Source organism: Vitis vinifera, chromosome 5 (genome assembly GCF_030704535.1).
Source record: "Vitis vinifera cultivar Pinot Noir 40024 chromosome 5, ASM3070453v1".
In the NCBI taxonomy this organism is placed as follows: domain Eukaryota; kingdom Viridiplantae; phylum Streptophyta; class Magnoliopsida; order Vitales; family Vitaceae; genus Vitis; species Vitis vinifera.
In genome coordinates, this window is record NC_081809.1 from 7,432,086 (window position 1) to 7,451,512 (window position 19,427).

Below are 19,427 nucleotides of genomic sequence, written 5' to 3' on the forward strand. Positions count from 1 at the left end.
CTTAGAGAGACTCTTAAGGTTTCTACCTTTTCTTCTTTATTTTTCTTTTCCTATATTTTATTTTACTTTTCCCCACAGCCATAATTTTTATTCCTTACTCCTCTCTTTAAATCCTAAAAGATTGAAGCCCTAGCCTTCCTATTTGATTGTAGACAACCATTTTAGGGTTGTCCTCTATCAATAGGGCTCAACAGTTAGTGACAAATACACTGCATACCACAAAAGGTAAGAGAGAAAAACAATGGAAGCCACAATACATAGAACACAGTCCAAAGCAGCTGATGATAATGATAAAGAAAAAAATCAAGACACATGACCAGTATTTGACCATAAATTCCCAGAACTAGTAGCCCATGAGATGTGCACAGTAACAAAAAATACAAAATAACAGCTTGAAAAGTTAGTAACATATGTAGTGCATACCACAGGGCCAGACAATGATGATCATGATGATGCAATAGTGTCAAAAGAATGTACAATTACATGAACTATATCAAGTTCTTAATATATTGTCACATGCATCTCAGCCGCATATGAGTATAGTCCAAGGCAACGAAAGGAAGTTATATTCCTAGTTTTGTTCTCCAACTCAGCAGAAATGGGTAGGTCATCAATGCAAAGCCAGTGTACAACACTATCAAGCTGAATATATTTCAAGAAGACAAAGTAACTGCAGAAGATTTTCATCTCAAGAAGCATACGTTGAGAGCAGTTAGTCTTGTCTTGTGAGATCCAGCTGGTGTGCCATTCTCATAAGAATGAACTACAGCAACAACATCTAATTCTCCCTCCTGCACCAAATTGAGCATAATTAACATATATCAATTATGCTTTTTCCAAAGAAACTGCATTAATAACATTTAACTTATTATGTACTATGGGAATCAGCAATTTATTTTGACAAAGGGAGAGTCAACAAAATTAAAAGTCATCATTCTAGATAGGTCAAATAGTCATAGCTTTTGTCACTAACATAAAGAAGATGTTGGATATCCAAAAACACATTCTTCAAGTACATTTATAAAATCAAAGTTCAAATAAATGAACCAAGAGATGGGCAAAACAAGTAAGAATATAAGTTTAAGGAGAATTAACTGCTCAAAGCCTTCCATACATGGAGTTGGCACTTCTCTAACCTTGTAAATGACCATATTGATAGTTAAGTTCCTTGAATTGGATAATACCAAAGATGAAAATATCGATAATTATAGATATATTGGTACTTCGATTTTACGAATATATCAGAAATATATTGGTGAATATTTTGACATAAATATCGATGGACCTAAAATTGATCAAAACTTATAGAAATGTAAGAAAAAACTCTTAAAAATGAAATTAGAAGTATAATAGATATTTTAAAGTTGGTTTTTTCAATAAATTGATATATGTATGATATAATTTATAATATTTCATAATAATATTGTATGAGTCAATAAAAAATATAAATTTCATAAGTGTACATTTATTATTAATTATATCAAATATTATTCGATAATAATATTGTGATATTTGATTATAATATGTCTAATTTAAAAATATATTTAATATTAAAATTATAATCCATTTAGTTCAATTGTATTAATTGATATAAAATAAATAATGATATATATATATATATATAATTTTTAATATTTAATTAATATATTAATGATATTAAAAACACTATGAATAAAATTATCATGATAATTTTAAAATTTTTGGTAATCAATTAAATGAAAATTTTTCATTAAAATATTCTTTTAATATTATGTTATATGATAATGAAGAATTTCTGAACTCCTTTATTTATTGTATTCGGTACACACCATACACATATATATACACCAATGACTGAATAAGAAAAAATCAATCTAGCTTAATTCTCTCCTAAAATTAGGAAACTGAATCATAAGGAAATTTCCTAAATGATCTCTCCTTTTTTATTCCTAAAATACTTTCCTAAATTAAAAAACCTAACTTTGGCATTATTTCAACACTCCCCCTCAAGCTGGAGAATATATATCATATAATCCCAGCTTGCAAGTTAAGTCTTCGAAGTTAGGCCTAGGTAAAGCTTTGGTGAGGATGTCCGCGGTTTGGTGCTTGGTAGGAACATAGTTCAATTTAACCGTCTCACTAATCACCTTCTCTGTGATGAAGTGTCTGTCAATCTCAACATGCTTGGTCCTGTCATGATGCACGGGGTTCTTTGCTATGCTTATAGCTGCCTGATTATCACACATCATCAGAATTGGAGATGAACTCGTTTGTCCCAGTTCACTAAGAACCCTTTTTATCCAAATCCCTTCACAGATTCCCTGTGCAAGAGCTCTGTACTCAGCTTCTGCACTACTTCTGGCTACAACTGATTGCTTCTTACTCCTCCAGGTAACAAGATTTCCCCAGACAAAAGAACAATATCCAGAAGTGGACCGCCTGTCAATGATGTTTCCTGCCCAATCCGCATCTAAGTATACTTCAGTGTCACGGTTCTCTGTCTTTCTGAAGAATAGACCTTTCCCTGGTGTCATTTTTAAATATCTAAGAATCCTGTAGACTGCTTCCATATGTTCCTCAGTGGGGCTGTGCATGAATTGACTTACAGCACTCACTGCAAAGCCAATATCTGGCCGAGTATGTGAGAGATAAATCAAGCGCCCGACAAGCCGTTGATATCTCCCCCTATCTACCGGTGTACTTTCTTTCTCGATACCAAGTTTCTTCTGACTATCCATAGGAGTATCAATTGGTTTGCATCCAAGCATACCGGTCTCCTTAAGAAGATCGAGTATGTATTTTCTTTGAGAGACTACAATTCCCTTCCTTGATCTAGCCACTTCCATACCAAGGAAATATTTCAAATTTCCAAGGTCTTTAACTTCAAACTCTTCTGACAAATACTTCTTCAAATTCTGTAATTCCTCCATATCATTCCCAGATAGAATAATATCATCGACTTAGACTATCAATATGGCCATTTTCCCGATATGAGACTTCTTGACAAATAGAGTATGATCAGCCTGACCTTGTTTGTAGCCCAGCTTCAGGACTGCTTTTGTGAATCTATCAAACCAGGCTCGGGGAGATTGTTTAAGGCCGTACAAGGATTTTTGGAGTTTGCAAACCTGATTCTTTGCCATACTTTCTTCGAAACCAGGTGGTATTTCCATGTAGACTTCCTCTTCTAGGTCACCATTTAGAAACGCATTTTTTATGTCCAGTTGTTGCAAGCACCAATCTTGATTGACAGCCAATGAGAGAAGAATCCTGATAGTGTTCAGTTTTGCAACAGGAGCAAAAGTCTCCTGATAGTCTATCCCATAGGATTGTGTAAACCCTCTAGCTACCAAACGAGCCTTGAATCTCTCGACTGATCCATCTGCTTTGTATTTTATGGTGAAAATCCACTTGCACCCCACAGGCCTCTTCCCAACCGGCAAATCTGTGATAGTCCACGTCCCATTCTTCTCAAGTGCATCAATCTCATCTTGTACTGCCTTCTTCCATTCTGAAATTTTTAATGCCTCTTGTATTGTGTTGGGAACCTGAGTATCATCAAGAGAAGTAGCAAATGCTCTATAAGATGGTGATAGCCCTTCATACGTAACATAATTTCCAATTGGATGATCTGTACATCTCCTAACACCCTTCCTCAATGCAATCGGCAGAGTAGAATCATCAATGCTGGGAATTAACACCTCTCCAACCCTATCCTCACCTATGTTCTCTTCAGGAAGACTTGAATTGGAGTCAATATATTGGCCACATGTTGACTGTGATCCGTGCTCTAATTCCTGTCTTTTCCTCCTCCTGATGTAAACTTGTAAGTTCTCATTAGCAAGTTGTGAGGTTGTAGGTTGAATAGGCATGGGAGACTGGATGGTCACGGGAGAAGGAACATTTGTGTGCTGGGCTGGCTGGACTGATGACGGCATGGGTGTGGACAACTCAGTGGGCGCGAATTGGGAAGGATTTGGTGACTCTGAGTGAAAAAAAGGTACACCCTCAAGACGAGACTCCCAAACTTGATGTTCATTCATGCTCTCCCCCTGAACATGAAATTTGGGATAGAAGAAGACATGTTCAAAGAAAGAGACGTCCATGGTGGTGTAAAATCTTTTGTTGGTTGGAGAATAGCATTTGTACCCTTTTTGGGTTGGAGAATACCCTAGGAAAATGCACTTATTTGCTCGAGGAGCAAATTTGCTACGATTTTGAGGATACACATGAACGAATGCCGTGCAACCAAATACTTTGAGTGGTAAATCAGAAGAGGCGACACGGGTGTGAGGAAATTGTTTTAAGAAAAGTTGACGTGGGAATTGAAAGGTAAGCACTCTGGATGGCATACGGTTAATCAAATAGGTAGCTGTGAGAATAGCTTCCCCCCAGAAATAGTTTGGAACATTATAGGAAAACATAAGGCACCGGGCAACCTCCAAGAGATGTCTATTCTTGCGTTCAGCCACCCCATTTTGTTGTGGGGTGTCAACGCAAGAACTTATGTGGATAATGCCATGATTTTGAAGATAAGTACTGAGACTACTAGTAAAGTATTCCTTTGCATTATCTGACTTGAGGACTTGAATTTTGGAATTGAATTGGTTTTGAACCATAAGATTGAAGGTTTGAAAAATGTGCCCGACCTCTGACTTTTCTTTCATAAGGAAAACCCATGTTACCCGAGTATGATCATCAACGAATGTCACAAACCATCGAGTGCCAGAAATATTTTTTATCCGGGAGGGACCCCACACATCACTATGAACTAGAGAGAAAACAGTCGAAGGTTTGTATGGGATTTGAGGATATACTGTTCGAGTATGCTTTGCAAACTGACAAATTTCATAGTGATAAGATGCTGGATTTTTATTGATAAATAATTTGGGAAACAATTTTGCAAGGTAAACAAAGCTAGGATGACCAAGGCGATAGTGTAACATTATAATCTCACTATCTTTATTGACCTTAGAATTTGACACAGAATTGAAAGACTCTAACATACTCTGAGACTGTACGCAACTTGCTTGAGAGACTTGGTTTGAGAATTGGCCACATGAGAGGAGGTAGAGCCCGGAACACAGTTCAGCACTGCCAATCATCTTCCCCGATTTCAAGTCCTGAAAAACACACGAGTTTGGATAGAATTTAGTAACACATTGGAGATCACGAGCCAATTTGCTAATGGACAAAAGATTACAATCCAAGTTTGGAACATGGAGGACAGAGTCAAGATATAAGTCTTTAGTAAGTTTTATAGAACCTGTCCCGGCAATTTTTGACTTTGAACCATCAGCAATATGGATGGATGAATGACCATTACTTGGCTTGTAATTTTGAAGAATGGCAGCATCTCCTGTCATGTGATCAGAAGCACCTGTGTCCACTATCCACGGCTTCATTCCTCCTTGACTAGTAGTGAGGGCTATCCCGGTAGTACTGCCACTGCCAACTTGGCTCAATAGTTTCTGTAGCATCTCCATCTGCTCTTTGTTGAATGGACTTGGCTCGGGAACAGATGTGCTCTCAGAGTTGGCAGCCACGTGTGCTCTGCCATCTCTGTCAGACCGTGGCTTTGGTTTCCAATCAGCCGGTTTGCCATGAAGCTTCCAGCAAGCCTCCTTATAATGGCCTGGTTTCTTACAATAATCACACCAAGGCCTATCTCGTTTCTGACGATCTCCACCACTACTATTAAATGACCGAGCAGCAAGGGCAGAGTCATCCAATGTTGGGGCAGGTTGCTCTTTGGATCCCATCATCACTTTCTTTCTACTTTCTTCACGCCTAACCTCTGAAAAAGCCTCCCTGAGACTTGGAAGGGGTTTAATGCCCATGATTCGGCCTCTAACATCATCCAATTCCCTGTTTAGTCCTAGGAAGAACTTGAACAGTCTCTTTTGTTCCACAATTTGCCTATATGTTGCTGCATCATCCGAACATTTCCATGAGTGAGTCTCGAATAAGTCAAGTTGCTGCCAATACCTTGTGAGTGTGTTGTAATACTGAGTAACTGACTGCTCTCCTTGGCGGAAGTCATGTAGGGCTGATTCCACCTGAAAAAGTTCTGAAGTATTTTCAGAACTTGAGTAAGTTTCTTTGGCTGCATCCCATATGTCCTTTGCAGTCCCAAACAGCAAGAAATTTTCTCCTATGTCATTGTTCATGGAATTGATAAGCCATGACATGATCATGCTGTTTTCAATCTTCCACTTCCTGAAACCCGGTTCTGTAGTTTCTGGCATGGCTGCTTCTCCAGTGAGGTACTCATCCTTTCCTTTACCGCAAATGAACAGCAACACAGATTGTGACCACTGTAAATAGTTATGGCCATTTAATTTGTGTCCTGTGATGAGAATAGGAGAGGAATCATTGCCACCAAGGTTTGGAATTTCAGATCTGCCCCCTGATTCTGGTGACGTGACGCTGGATACTTGTGATGATGCCATTCCGTATTTTGTCATGGACCGGAAAGGTAGAAGAACACTTCCCAAGGCACGTGCAGGGATTGGAGTTGAGAAAAAATAGCCGGAGGACGCCGGAAAAACTGATCGAAGTGCCCACGGAAGCAAAAGAACCCCAAAAGAGGCACGTGCAGGGCTCGGATGGCAAAATAGGTAAGAAGGGTGGCTGGTCGGCGTCAGACGAGCTTGGAGGAGGAAGCGCGTCGCCGGAAAATGGCTCACGCGTCCTCACGCGCCGGCGCGTGAGATGCAGTCGCTGGCCGGAAAAAGCGCGCGTGGACGGCGAGTGGATGGGTTTCTGGTTCCGGTGCTTTGGGACAAATTGGAGATCTCCTCCAGGCGCTCCTTGCGGTGTAGAAAAAACCGTCGCCGGAAAGTTCGCCGGAAAAGTTGCCGGCGGTGAATGTTTTCTGACGACGATTAGACCGACCGGAAAGCGTTTTCTCCCTTGACTCTGAGAATAGGGACTGATGACCGGAATGAGAGATGGCCAGAGAGAGAGATGGTCGGAATGAGAGATGGCCAGAGAGATTTGGCCGGAAGGGATTAGGGTTTCAGAAAACTGGCTCTGATACCATGAAGAATTTCTGAACTCCTTTATTTATTGTATTCGGTACACACCATACACATATATATACACCAATGACTGAATAAGAAAAAATCAATCTAGCTTAATTCTCTCCTAAAATTAGGAAACTGAATCATAAGGAAATATCCTAAATGATCTCTCCTTTTTTATTCCTAAAATACTTTCCTAAATTAAAAAACCTAACTTTGGCATTATTTCAACAATAAGTTTTAGTCTATTTATATTTATGGCAATATAGATAACAAGTGGCAAGCTTGCCCCAATGGTTGGCTCAGGTGTGTGTTGAACCTTTTGGTTGGGTTCAAGTCCTCTTAACGGTAGAAAAATCAGCACATTTTTTAACTTTGACTGTGTGACCCGTGCTCCAGAATATCGAGAAAAATCGATACAATGCTGATAAATTCCAAAAAATCGGCCAAATTCCCGACAAATTACCGAAATATCGGTACCTCGATATTTCTGTCCTATATATCATGTTGAGGTTCACCGAAACACGATATTTTAATCCCTGGACAATACTTTAGCAATCAAATTCTCCAGTTTTGCTAATGGAAAAGGGCAATGTTAGGGCAACGTTAGGGAAATGTTATGACAATTTAGCCCAGTATCAAACTAGGATATGGGTTTTCTACCACTAAAGGTTAGATGTATCAAACAAATTTATCCACTTTGAGCGACAATCTTGACTAACAATATGCACAATCGCCTCATAATAACATCACACATTTCCATATATTTGGACTTACTATTGAACTTTCAGTGTTGAAGCCTAAGTATGGTCCATCAAAATAGAGCTTGCCAAATGGTGGTCACGTGATAGCTGGAACTCCACAGCCCCACCACTTCAGTATCACGCACAATTTATAGCATAAGAACCCCATATATTTCTATGTGTTACACAGATTACACAAAGCAGCTAAGTAGCCTCACCACTTCAGTATCACGCACAATTTATAGCATAAGAACCCCATATATTTCTGTGTGTTCCAAGATATGTGTTACACAGATTACACATAGCAGCTAAATTGGAAGAACCAAAGGGGCTTCCCTGTTCTGCCACAATATCTTATCACCAAATAAAAATTGCAGCCCAACAAACCCAATAATTAGCTCAAGAAGATCATTTCCAACATTTTACTTTGAAAACAAAAGTAAAAGATTAAGCAATTGGACAACATAAAAAAGGGACTGTCCATCGGGTTAATCCTAATGAGTTTCCACAATATGTAACTATTTTAGGTTTAACACATTAGCTAACAAGAAGCCAGAAACCACACAACAATAGGAGACAGCCTGTCATTACATTACAAACATCAAGTCTTTTGTTCCTAAATGCTATATGAGTGCATTCATATGGATAGATAGATAGATAGATAGTTTGTTCCTAAATGCTATATGAGTGCAAGCATATAGATAGATGGATAGATAGATGGTATTTCCCAGTTATACACAACCAAAAATGCTGCTATAAAATTTGGACAGGTGTTTCAGAATCTAGTTCAAATTTCAAACATACAATACAACTGTTTATTCAAGACTGAAACGAGATGGGGACTTATTTGAATTGAAGAAAATTTCCCAAATTGCAGATATAGATCAACAAAAGCAGAATGTTTCAATTCAAGAAAGCAAACAGACACCAATAAATGACATCTAGGATGAATATAAATTGCTTTCTACAAAGAAATTATGCCTATTTGCTAATCAAGGGAATTGAAGATAAAAGATTGTCAGCTATGGCAAAAGAAATTAGGAGAACTCACTTTAATCTGACAATAGGATTCTTTGAGTTTGTTAAGCATCAATAAATCTATGGGCTTTGTCAATGCGTCAGTACGAATCGGTGGCCATGTTTGATGATGCCTTTGAGTCCAAAGAAGGCATCTTGATATATCCTGAAAGAGTAAAGTGCAGAAATATATGCAAATGAAATCACCAACAAACAAACAAAAGAAAAAGTTAAGCACAAATTTTTAGAAATAAATAAAAATGATAACCCATTATAATAGCAACAGTAACAGAAAAAGTAACAGCATTAGTAATGGCAATCATCATCATCATAATGGAAAAATCAGTTAAGTCCACTATATTACTTAGAGATCCATAAACAAAATATGCAACCAGAAAAAACTTAAATTTCAAAATGAAACAAAAAAGGAAAGAAAAAGAAGAAGAAAAAAGCGACGAATCCATCTAATAGGCCTCCTATACGTTATGTGTATTCCAAAAAAGGGAAGAGAAGTGTGCTGCCACCTGGCAGTTAGTTGTAACAGTCTTAGGACAGCCTATGTAACAGTCTTGGCACAGGCTGAATAGCTTAAATAGGAAAAAAGATGGAATTAGTTAGAGTTGGTTGTTCTGTGAGTCTGGTAGGAGAGTGATAGCTTCTCGAATAGCTATCCTTCTACCAATTCGGCCCTTTTCTTGAAATTCAATAATAGCCCTAATAATTTTTTCTCCATTAGATGCCTATCAATTTGGTATCAAAGCATCGATCCAAATGACTCAGAAAAAGACAGTGATGGACCTCGCCCAGAACATAACGCGAGTTCTATCGTCACTGGAGAAGACACAGAAGGCGGTGGCGGCGTAGTCATAGGGGCGGGTCACAATGACTGCTTCTCAACGAGAAGACCATGCAAAATGGATCCTTGGAGTTGGGGAAATCAAAGGGGGTTGGATAGTGATGGATGAGACGAGGTGAGGCAGAAACAGGGAATGGCGCGGCGGATGGAGCTTGGAGATGCCCATATTTACGAGAGAAAACCCAGACGGCTGGATCTTCCGAGCCAATTGATACTTTGCAATGAATAAACTCATGGAAGAGGAGAAATTAGTTGCCACCATGATGAGTCTAGATGGGAACACACTTTCTTGGTACTAGTGGACTGATTTGACAGAGATGTTTGGGAGTTGGGAAAATTTGAAGAAGCGGCTGTTGCTTCACTTTCGTCCGACTCAAGAAGGGACCCTTTATGAGCAGTTTCTTGTAGTGCGTCAGGAAGGGACAGTGGCAGCTTACCAGCGAGAGTTCGAGATTCTAGCTAATCTCTTGAAAGAGATTTATGAGGTAATGGAGAGCCCATTTATGAATGGGTTGCTTCCTAAGGTTCGGGCTAAGATACATCTTCTGCAACCATATGGGCTAGGCCACATGATGAAAATGGCCCAATGGGTCGAATACATAAATTTAACCCTGCGAGCAACCTGTGAACAAAGGGGCCCAAAGAACACCAAAATATTGTCATTGCAAATCGGGAGGACTGAAAGACTAGGGAAAATTTTCAGACTAAGGCAATGGTTGTTAGCAAGAAGACGAAGAACCAACGACGCGAGATTCTAATGAAGAGATTGACGAAATCAGAGCTCCAAGCCCATAGAGAGAAGGGGCTCTGTTTTAAGTGTGATGAAAAGTTCTCACCCGACCATCATTATAAGAAGGAATTAAGGGTTTTGCTAGTGCACAAAGATCAGAAGAAGGAGGATAATCAGTTTGACAGCAGAGCAATCATGGAACCTTCACTCATTGAGCTGAAAGATGCTGTGGAATTATCTCTAAATTTTGTGGTCGGTTTAACTATGTCGAGGACTATGAAAATCAACGGGACAATCGGGTTGAAGGAGACAATCATCCTTGTAAACAATGGGGCTACCCACAATTTTTTATCCCTTGATTTGGTTCAACGATTAGCACTTCCATTGACTACAACAACCAATTACAAGGTGGTGATGGGAACTGGGATATCCGTGAAAAGGAAGGCGTTTATAGGGGAGTTTGTATTTCAATGCAGGGGCTCATTGTAGTGGAAGATTTTCTTCCACTCGAATTAGGTAGCACTGATGTAATTTTAGGAATGCCTTGGTTAGGGACTTTAGGAGACATAGAGGTAAATTAGGAAATGCTAACAATGAAGATCAAAATGGGGAAGGTAGTGAATTGTTAAAGGGAGACCTGAGCCTCAGTCGGACTAAGGTGTCTCTTAAGGCAATGGCTAGAGCATTGCAACACCATGGCCAAGGGGTGTGGTTTGAACTCTGTCAGATTTCCACCAATTCAGGTTCAAGTGAAGGAGTACATGAGGTCCTAAAAGCAATCAAAGAAGTGCTAGCTCAACATCAGCGAGTTTTTGGGCTGATGATAGAGTTACCACCGAGTTGTGATATTGACCATGCCATCCAATTAATTCCAGGAGGGTCACCAGCTAACGTTCGTCCTTATCAGTATCCACATATTCTAAAGAATGAAATAGAGAGATTGGTGCAAGAGATGCTTGAGGTAGGAATTGTTTGGCCTAGCTTAAGTCCATTTTCTAGTCCAATGTTGGTTAAAAAAAAACAGAGGATGGAGGTTTTGTGTAGATTATTGTGCTCTCAACAAAGTTACAATTCTGGACCGGTTCCCCATTCTGGTGATCAATGAATTACTTGATGAACTTCATGGCACGATCATTTCTTCCAAGCTAGACCTACCGCCAGATTCGAGTCCGACTACAAGATATCCACAAAACGATGTTTCACACCCACGAAGGTCACTACGAGTTCTTGGTGATGCCTTTTGGGCTAACCAATGCACCAATGACCTTCCAGTCATGAATGTACCATATATTTTGGCCACATCTCCAAAAATTCGTGCTTGTATTTTTTGATGACATATTGGTTTACAACAAGGACTTGAAGGAGAATTGTGATCATTTGCAAAGTGTGTTGTCCATTCTGGCTAACAATTAGTTGCACACCAATGAAAAGAAGTGTCTTTTTGCTAAACCACAGCTAGAATACTTGGGTTATTTGGTTTCTGCCAAGGGGGTTGCTGCTGACCCCAACAAGATTTCGGCCATGTTAGAGTGGCCCACACCCAAATCCCTTAAAGAATTGTGAGGATTTCTCGGATTGACCAGGTACTACCGTCGATTTGTCAAAGGATATGGACCTATTTCTTGGCCCCTCACTTAGCAACTCAAAAAGGATGCTTTTAATTGGAACCCAGAGGCTAAGACTGCCTTCCAAAAGCCGAAAACAATTATGACAATAGTTCCTGTTTTGGCTTTGCCAGATTTCATCCAACTCTTCATTGTGGAAACAGATGCCTCAGGGTATGGTTTAGGTGTTCTTTTGATGCAAGGTCAAAGACCGGTGGCTTATTTTGGCCAAGTCCTCTCAACAAGGGAGCGACAAAAGTCCATATATGAAAGGGAGTTAAATGACTATTGTCTTAGAAGTTAAGAAGTGGCGTCACTACTTGCTTGGTTGCCATTTTATTGTGAGAACGGACCAAAGTAGTTTGAAGTTTCTGCTAATGTAAAGAGTGGTGAATGAGTCGTACCAAAAGTGGGTCGCAAAGTTGTTTGGGTACAATTTTGAAATTCAATTTCAACCTGGATTGGAGAATAAGGCAGCTAACGCCCTATCTCGCATCCCTATTTCTATGGAGCTAGCTACCCTCATGGTTCCTAGTCGCTTGGACACTTCGTTGGTCAACTCACAAGTCAAAGCTGACCCACACCTTACTAAGATTTGACAAGGGCTATTAGCTGATCCAGATGCTTATCCTCGATATTCTTTGGACCATGGCCTTCTCTACAAGGGCACCTAGTTCTTCCCAAGGTCTCACCCCTTATTCCAGCACTTCTTCAAGAAGGCCATGCTAGTGTGGTTAGAGGTCATTCCGGGTTCTTGCAAACTTACAAACGGCTTACACGGGATTTCTTTTAGGTTGGCATGAAGAATGACATCAAAGAGTTTGTGGAAGAGTGTCTAGTATGCCAACAAAATAAAGTCCTTACTTTGTCACCTGCTAGGTTACTACAACCATTGCCTATTACAATAAAAATAAATAAAAATGAGATGATGTGATGATGGACTTTATTGAGGGGGCTCCCTAAGTCCAAGGGTTATGACTCTATTTTAGTTGTTGTGGATCGATTGAGTAAATATGCTCACTTCTCATTGCTCATGCATCCTTTCACAGCCCAAACGGTGGTTGCTGTTTTTGTTTGTGATATTGTCAGATTGCATGGAATTCCCCGTTATATTATTACTAATCATGACAAAGTATTTCTTAGTCGATTTTGGATGGAGCCATTCTAGTTGCGGGTACTTCTTGTTGTCATAGTACCGTTTATCATCCCTAAACAAATGGACAAACAGAGGTGGTCAACCGTTGTGTAGAGACATACCTTCGATGTTTTTCATATGACAAGCCTAAACATTGGTCTACATGGCTTCTGTGGGCAAAGTATTGGTATAATACCACATTCCACACCTCCACTAATATGACACCATTTCGACCAGTTTACGGGCGAGACCCCCCACCGTTGCTATGTTATGGATCAGATTCCACCTCTGTTTTGGCAATGCATCAGTTGCTACAAGAGCGTGATCTAATTTTAAATGAATTGAAGGACCATCTCTGTCGTGCCCAATCCAAAATGAAGTCATTTGCAGATGCCCATCGTCATGCAGTTCAATTCAAAGTTGGGGATTTTGTCTATCTCAAACTTCATCCTTACCGTCTTCGTTCTCTTGCCAGGCGCAATGAGAAGTTCTCTACACGGAATTTTAGCCCTTACAAGGTATTGCAGCAAATTGGTCCAATAGCGTACAAGTTAGAGCTCCCTTCTTCAGCAACTATTCATCCGGTGTTTCATGATTCATATCTCAAGCAGGCTCTTGGTTCAACTGATTTATGTCAGTCACTTCCCCCTAGTCTTGCTAATGATTTGGAGTGGCTTGTGGAGCCTAATTAGGTCTTAGGTGTTCGGCAGTCTCCCAACATCAATCCTCTTGTTATTGAAGTACTTATCGAGTGGAAAGGACTTCCTCAGTTTGAAGCTTCATGGAAATCAGCCAACACAATTAAGGAGCACTTTCCTGACTTCCACCTTGAGGACAAGGTGTCTCAAATTCGGGAAGGGGGAGGGAGGGTGGGGAGTAATGATAGGCCTCCTATACATTATGTGTATTCCAAACAAGGGAAGAGAAGTGTACTACCATCTAGCAGTTAGTTGTAACAGTCTTAGGACAGGTTGTGTAACAGTCTAAAGATAGGCTGTGTAACAGTCTTGGTACAGGCTGGAATAGCTTAAATAGGAAAAAAGATGGAATTAGTTGGAGTTGGTTGTTCTATGAGTCTGGTGGGAGAGTGATAGCCTCTTGAATAGCTATCTTTGTATCAGTTTGGCCTTTTTCTTGAAATTCAATAATAGCCCTAATAATTTTTTCTCCATTAGATACATATCACCATCATAACAAAAAGGTAAAGCTAACTAATAACATCAATATTAGCGTCCATTTAAACTTTAAACATTGAATAATAAAAAATTTGTTAAGAATATCAACCTTTTATTTACAATACTAGCAGCAGCTTCCTCCAAACTAAAGAGAAACGGAACACCCAAACATATAGGCTACATGAAGCATATTAAAGGCACAAAGGCCTTTGTGGAATAGAGAAACACATAAATTAGAAAATTGCATCAAGAAACCATTAGACTAGAGAGTATTGGAAAATACATCAAGAGCATAGGCTTCTCTTCTTGGATAAGATTTGGAGAAAGAAGTCTAAGATACCTACTGGAAGGCATGGAAGCTTGGTGTAAAGGAGAGTCAAGTTCAAGGTGTTTAAAAGTTTGGGAAGATGGGAGAAGAAAGTTTAGGTTGGAGTGTCAATCGAATGAGGTTGAAAGGTTTTTACTCTGCTCTATGTAAGATGTGGAAGCCAATAAGTATTGTCTTGTTTTTCCAAAGGGCAAAGGTTTAGTTAGGAGGTGGTTTATTTTTAGGGCCCTAGGAGTTTCCACTCTAGCAATGAGCAAAGTTTTCTCTGACCCTGGTCCCACCTTTGAAAAGGTTGGGTGTAGTTAAAGAGAAAGTGAAAGGAACTTATGCAGATGCTATGAGGGTGAAGGCAGAGGAACCAAAAGAGACTTTATGGTTGCATTTAGGGGATCGAGAATGTCTTGGCAAGGAAAAGCAATTAAGTCGTTGCTTGGTTGGATGTTTTGGTGTCAATTCAGACTCAATTCCTCCTTTATCATCCTTTAAGGGGTGGGTGCATGCTCGGTGGGCTTTGAGAGGGGGCTTGAGAATCTCCAAGTTAGGTGGGGCCCTTTTGTTGTTCGAGTTCGAAAATAAATGTGAGGTTGATATGATGCTTTTAAGGCAGCAAATGGTTTAAGGAGAGAAAGTTCCAACTACAATGATGGGGACCTAAAGTGGGTTGTTTTGGGAATGGTAGCCATGCCAAGGAAGTTTGGATGAGGATAGTAGGTTTTTCCCTTCATTTTTAGGGCAGAGAGATTTTTAAGAGGATTGGGGATAGTTGTAGGGGTTTTGTGGCTATAAATGAGGAAACAACTCTTTTTTCTTAGCTACAATGGGCCTGAATTTTGGTGAGAGCCACTAGGAAGGACCTGCCAGGGTCACTATAGGTGGTGGCCAATCACACCTACATTGCAGTTCGTCTGTGGTGGGAAGTCTCTCCATGGGTTTCTCAAGTGGTGCCAATGTCTAAGTCTTGTAGAAGCGCAAGGTGAGATGATAGGAATGATTTTGCGGGTAGTTCACGCACAGGTGAAAGCGTACAGGAGAGTAGAAACTAGGGTCAGAGGAGCAGCTAGAGTATGGTGGAAGGAATAGGAGTGCAGATGGTGTAGATGGTGCAACTGGTAGGCTGGCTAAGGGTACTGTTCTGGAGTTAGAGGTTCTTAGGCTTGTTGGGATTGAGCCCCTAAAAGCAAGATACAATATAACAAAGTTAGACCTAACTATCCCCTTTCTATCCCTTTAGTGTATTGACATTGATTTGAACATTTCACTCATGTCTCTTACATTGTACATGACTTGAATGCCTTAGAAGTTGCACAGAAACTACAAGTCATGGGTTCCTTATAAGTAGATAAGTTGTCCACAATTGATTCATGGATTTGGGCAATTTAGTAGAGACTGTAGTGTACCACCTTGTAATTGGAGGGACGGCTTGTCTTGGCCGTTGAGATAGGTTTCCCATGATGAGCATACTAATGTATGTGATGCACATTGGACAGGACCTACGGTGAATCAAAATGCAAGACTATCAATTTTCATGATTCACCAAACTACTGTACTGCATGGACTCTCAACCTTAAGAGGATATTGAGTCTGTGTCAAAATCAACATGAGGCTTTGACCTAGGGTGAGACCCTAAAATGGTCATATATTCCTATTGATTGGGTCATTGTTGATGAGAGCTGGTGACAATAAGTATTCTCAATAAAGACATCATGATATTTTATGGGATTGAGACAGTATGTTTCCTTGAGTGATCCAAAAGGCATGTGATCATGAAATATGTAGCCACGGTAATTCCTTTAGTGGAATTTGACATATGCTCCTTAGAGCTAGACTATGTCAATTGATAACATAATAAGTGGGATTTGTAACTCAAGAATTGGAGAGGTAATCTTGATAGGTGATAGCACTACCTTGTTAGATTATAGACACCAATTCATAGGGAGTCTGCATGTAGTAGCAGGTCATGGATTTAAGCACTTAGTGTCTCGTTGTAATATACATAGGGTACTAGAATGCAATTAACTATCTATAATGGGATGTTAAGTCAATTTCAAAATTTGATTATAAGGAAGTCAATACTCCTATGGGTCCCAGTGGTCCCCGCTCTGAGCTCATATTCCTTGTTGGCATGGCTTATGAGGGTTGGATGGGTTTTTAGTTCACTTTTGTGCATAAGGGCATTTTGGTAATTACGCAAGATTGCAAAGGGATAAATGAGTGGTATCTTTGGACTAGGCTAATTGATTAATTAGGTATTGTATCGTTAATTAAATGACCCAAGCCCATGGTGGGCTTAAGTGACTTAAGCCTAGTAGAAAACCTATAAATACCCCTTTAGGGGTTAGGGTTTCCAAGTCTTGTCATTCTCCCCTTCAGTCTAGAGAGAGAACCCTAGTCTCCACCCTTAAGATCTCCACCATCTCAATGCCTAGACACAAGGAAGAGTCATTGGGCGGAAGATCATGGTGTTTACGAGATTCATTCTAATTTTGGAGTTATCTACATTGATTAGAATTGATCCGAGAACATCCGGATCAAAGGTATCCATATTATTCTCTATATCTATGTTTTCTATGGTATCCATATTGTTTTTGAATACCTATTTATCCGTTGTAATAGATTTAGAGAGTCTAGGATAGATTTGTATGCACCTTACACGATCCCGAGCATGGGAACAAAATAATTCAAGGTTCCCAACAGGGCCTGGGTCTGGGCCAGCTGGCTGTGTGGAGAAGAAGAGAAAAGAGGTTTTGGGCTCAAGTAAGTGGGTGCAAAAAAAGCCCATGGGTGGAGTGGGTTGGGCAATGGGCTCTAACCCCTTGAGTCTTGTGGGTATGGGTTGTGCTAAGGACTTTATGGGGCCTGAGTTTAAAGAGGCCCATTACCCTTCTATTGTATTTGGGAGACTTTTTTCTCCTAAGGCTCCCCAAAGACCTTCGTTGAAGCAACGAGAAAGGAGTCGGTGGTGTTGGTCGATGTAAACTTGCATGTTGAGGGGTCACTCTTAGGTCGACCGATGCACACCGACATGGCGCTGCTGGCAAAAGCCTCCAGGTACCCCTGTTTCTCACTTCATGTCTCTTTTTTCTTTGAGGTTTCGGGGTGAATCTTCTTTTTCTCCTTTCTTGGGGCCTGACGAAGCACTAATGGTGTGGGAGAGGGCTTCCGATGGGTCAGGAGGCTTAGAGGTAGTGGCAATGAACTAGGTCCATCTACGAGTATCCGTGAGGCCCCTCCCGGAGATGACTAATTTTCAAGTGGAAGTGGGAGGCCGGGATGAAGGATGGAACTCTAATTGCCTTGCGAAGTTCAATCAATGCCTTGGTATGCCGACAGAAGGATTTGAAGAGGAAATTTTGTACCTTTTAAGGAGAATGAAGGGGATAATTGACCAAAAGGGACATAACAGGATGTTTAGAAAGGTGAAATCACTGTCTTCAAAATTTGATAAGGAACCTAAGAAGTTGGAGTGGAAAGCGAGTTATAAAAAAACTAAGGTTGATACCGAATTGGGCAAATCTAGTGGGGCTTCTGTGTCGAGGTGCAAATGAAGATAGAAATGTTATCCTAGAATGTTAGAAAGGCAAATGACAGGGATAAAAAAAATTAATAAAATCAGTGATTAAATCTTAGAGGGTGGACGTGGTATGTTTGTAGGAAACCAAAATTAAAGAAATGACTACTGGGCTTGTGTGCAACCTTAGAGTGGGAAGGTGCTTAGGTTGGAGTGCAACCAATTCAAGGGGCGCAGTTGGTGGCATTTTGGGATAATAAGGTGTTTGACTTGGTTGGCTTGTAAAGAGGGGTGTTCTCAATTTAACGCCGATTCAAAAAACTATGAGGATGGTGTTTCATGGGTGTTTACTGGTGTGTATGGCCCGGTGTGCAAAAGGGAAAGGGAGAACTTCTATGATGAGCTTGGGGCAATAAGTGGTTTATGGAGCAACCCTTGGTGTGTAGATGGGGATTTCAACATGATAAGATTTTCTTGGGGAGCATAGTAGGGGAGAAGGGTTATCTTCAACTATGAGGAGATTTTCAGAAGTGTTAAGAGAAGTTGGAGTTGAGGGACATTCCTCTACAGGGGGGTCCGTTTACTTGGAGGGGTGGGACAAACAACTAATCTCAATAATGGGTCTGTGCAAGTTGTTTTAACCAGACCAATTTCTTATCACTTTCCCATTTTGCTCGATGGAGGAGGCCTGAGGAGGGGACCCTCCCCTTTTAGATTTGAGAACATGTGGTTGGAGGATGAGGGGTTCAAAGATCAGGTTAAGAATTGGTGGGGGGGCTTTAATTTTACTAGAACCTTCAGCATTGTTTTAGATGCAAAATTGAGAGCCTTAAAAATAGTCTTGAAGTCCTGGAATAAAGAAGTGTTTGGTTTCATTGAGGTTAGAAAGGGAGAAGCTCTCAGCCAGGTTGTGTATTAGGATGAGAAGGAGAAAAGTTCAGCCTTGAATCTGGAAGAGTTTGAAGCCAGAAAAGAGGCTAGGGAGTCTTATAAGAATTGGGTTCTAGGGGAGAAATCACTTAGAGACAAAAATCAAGGGAAGTGTAGTTGAAAGAGGAGGACAATAACACTAGATTCTTCCACGGGATGGCAAATGCTCACAGTGGAAGGAACTAGCTTTCCAAGGTGAAAGTGAATGGTTGCTGGTATTTCGAGGAGAATGAATTAAAAGCTAGTGTGGTTGGGATGTTTCATAACCTCTTTTTAGAAGAAGGGGGGTGGTGTCCTAGTATAAACGGGTTGTCCTTTGTAGGCATAGATAGCAGTAAGGTTGAGAGGCTGGAGCTTCCTTTTTCGGAAGAAGAGGTGTTCGCCACTCTCTTAGATC

The 19,427-nt window shown here is 40.3% G+C and overlaps 1 protein-coding gene across 2 annotated transcripts in view; it reads right to left on the bottom strand.

Moving 5' to 3' along the window:
* LOC100254451 (actin-related protein 9) overlaps positions 1–19,427 on the bottom strand; it is a 61,672-nt gene that overhangs the window by 14,851 nt on the left and 27,394 nt on the right. For both annotated transcript variants that reach the window (XM_010651751.3, XM_019220167.2), the window contains exons 12-13: positions 8,799–8,930; positions 702–791 (exon numbers count right to left, since the gene is read on the bottom strand). In XM_010651751.3, the coding sequence (XP_010650053.1) occupies positions 702–791; positions 8,799–8,930 (222 nt within the window). The remainder of the gene's footprint in view (positions 1–701; positions 792–8,798; positions 8,931–19,427) is intronic.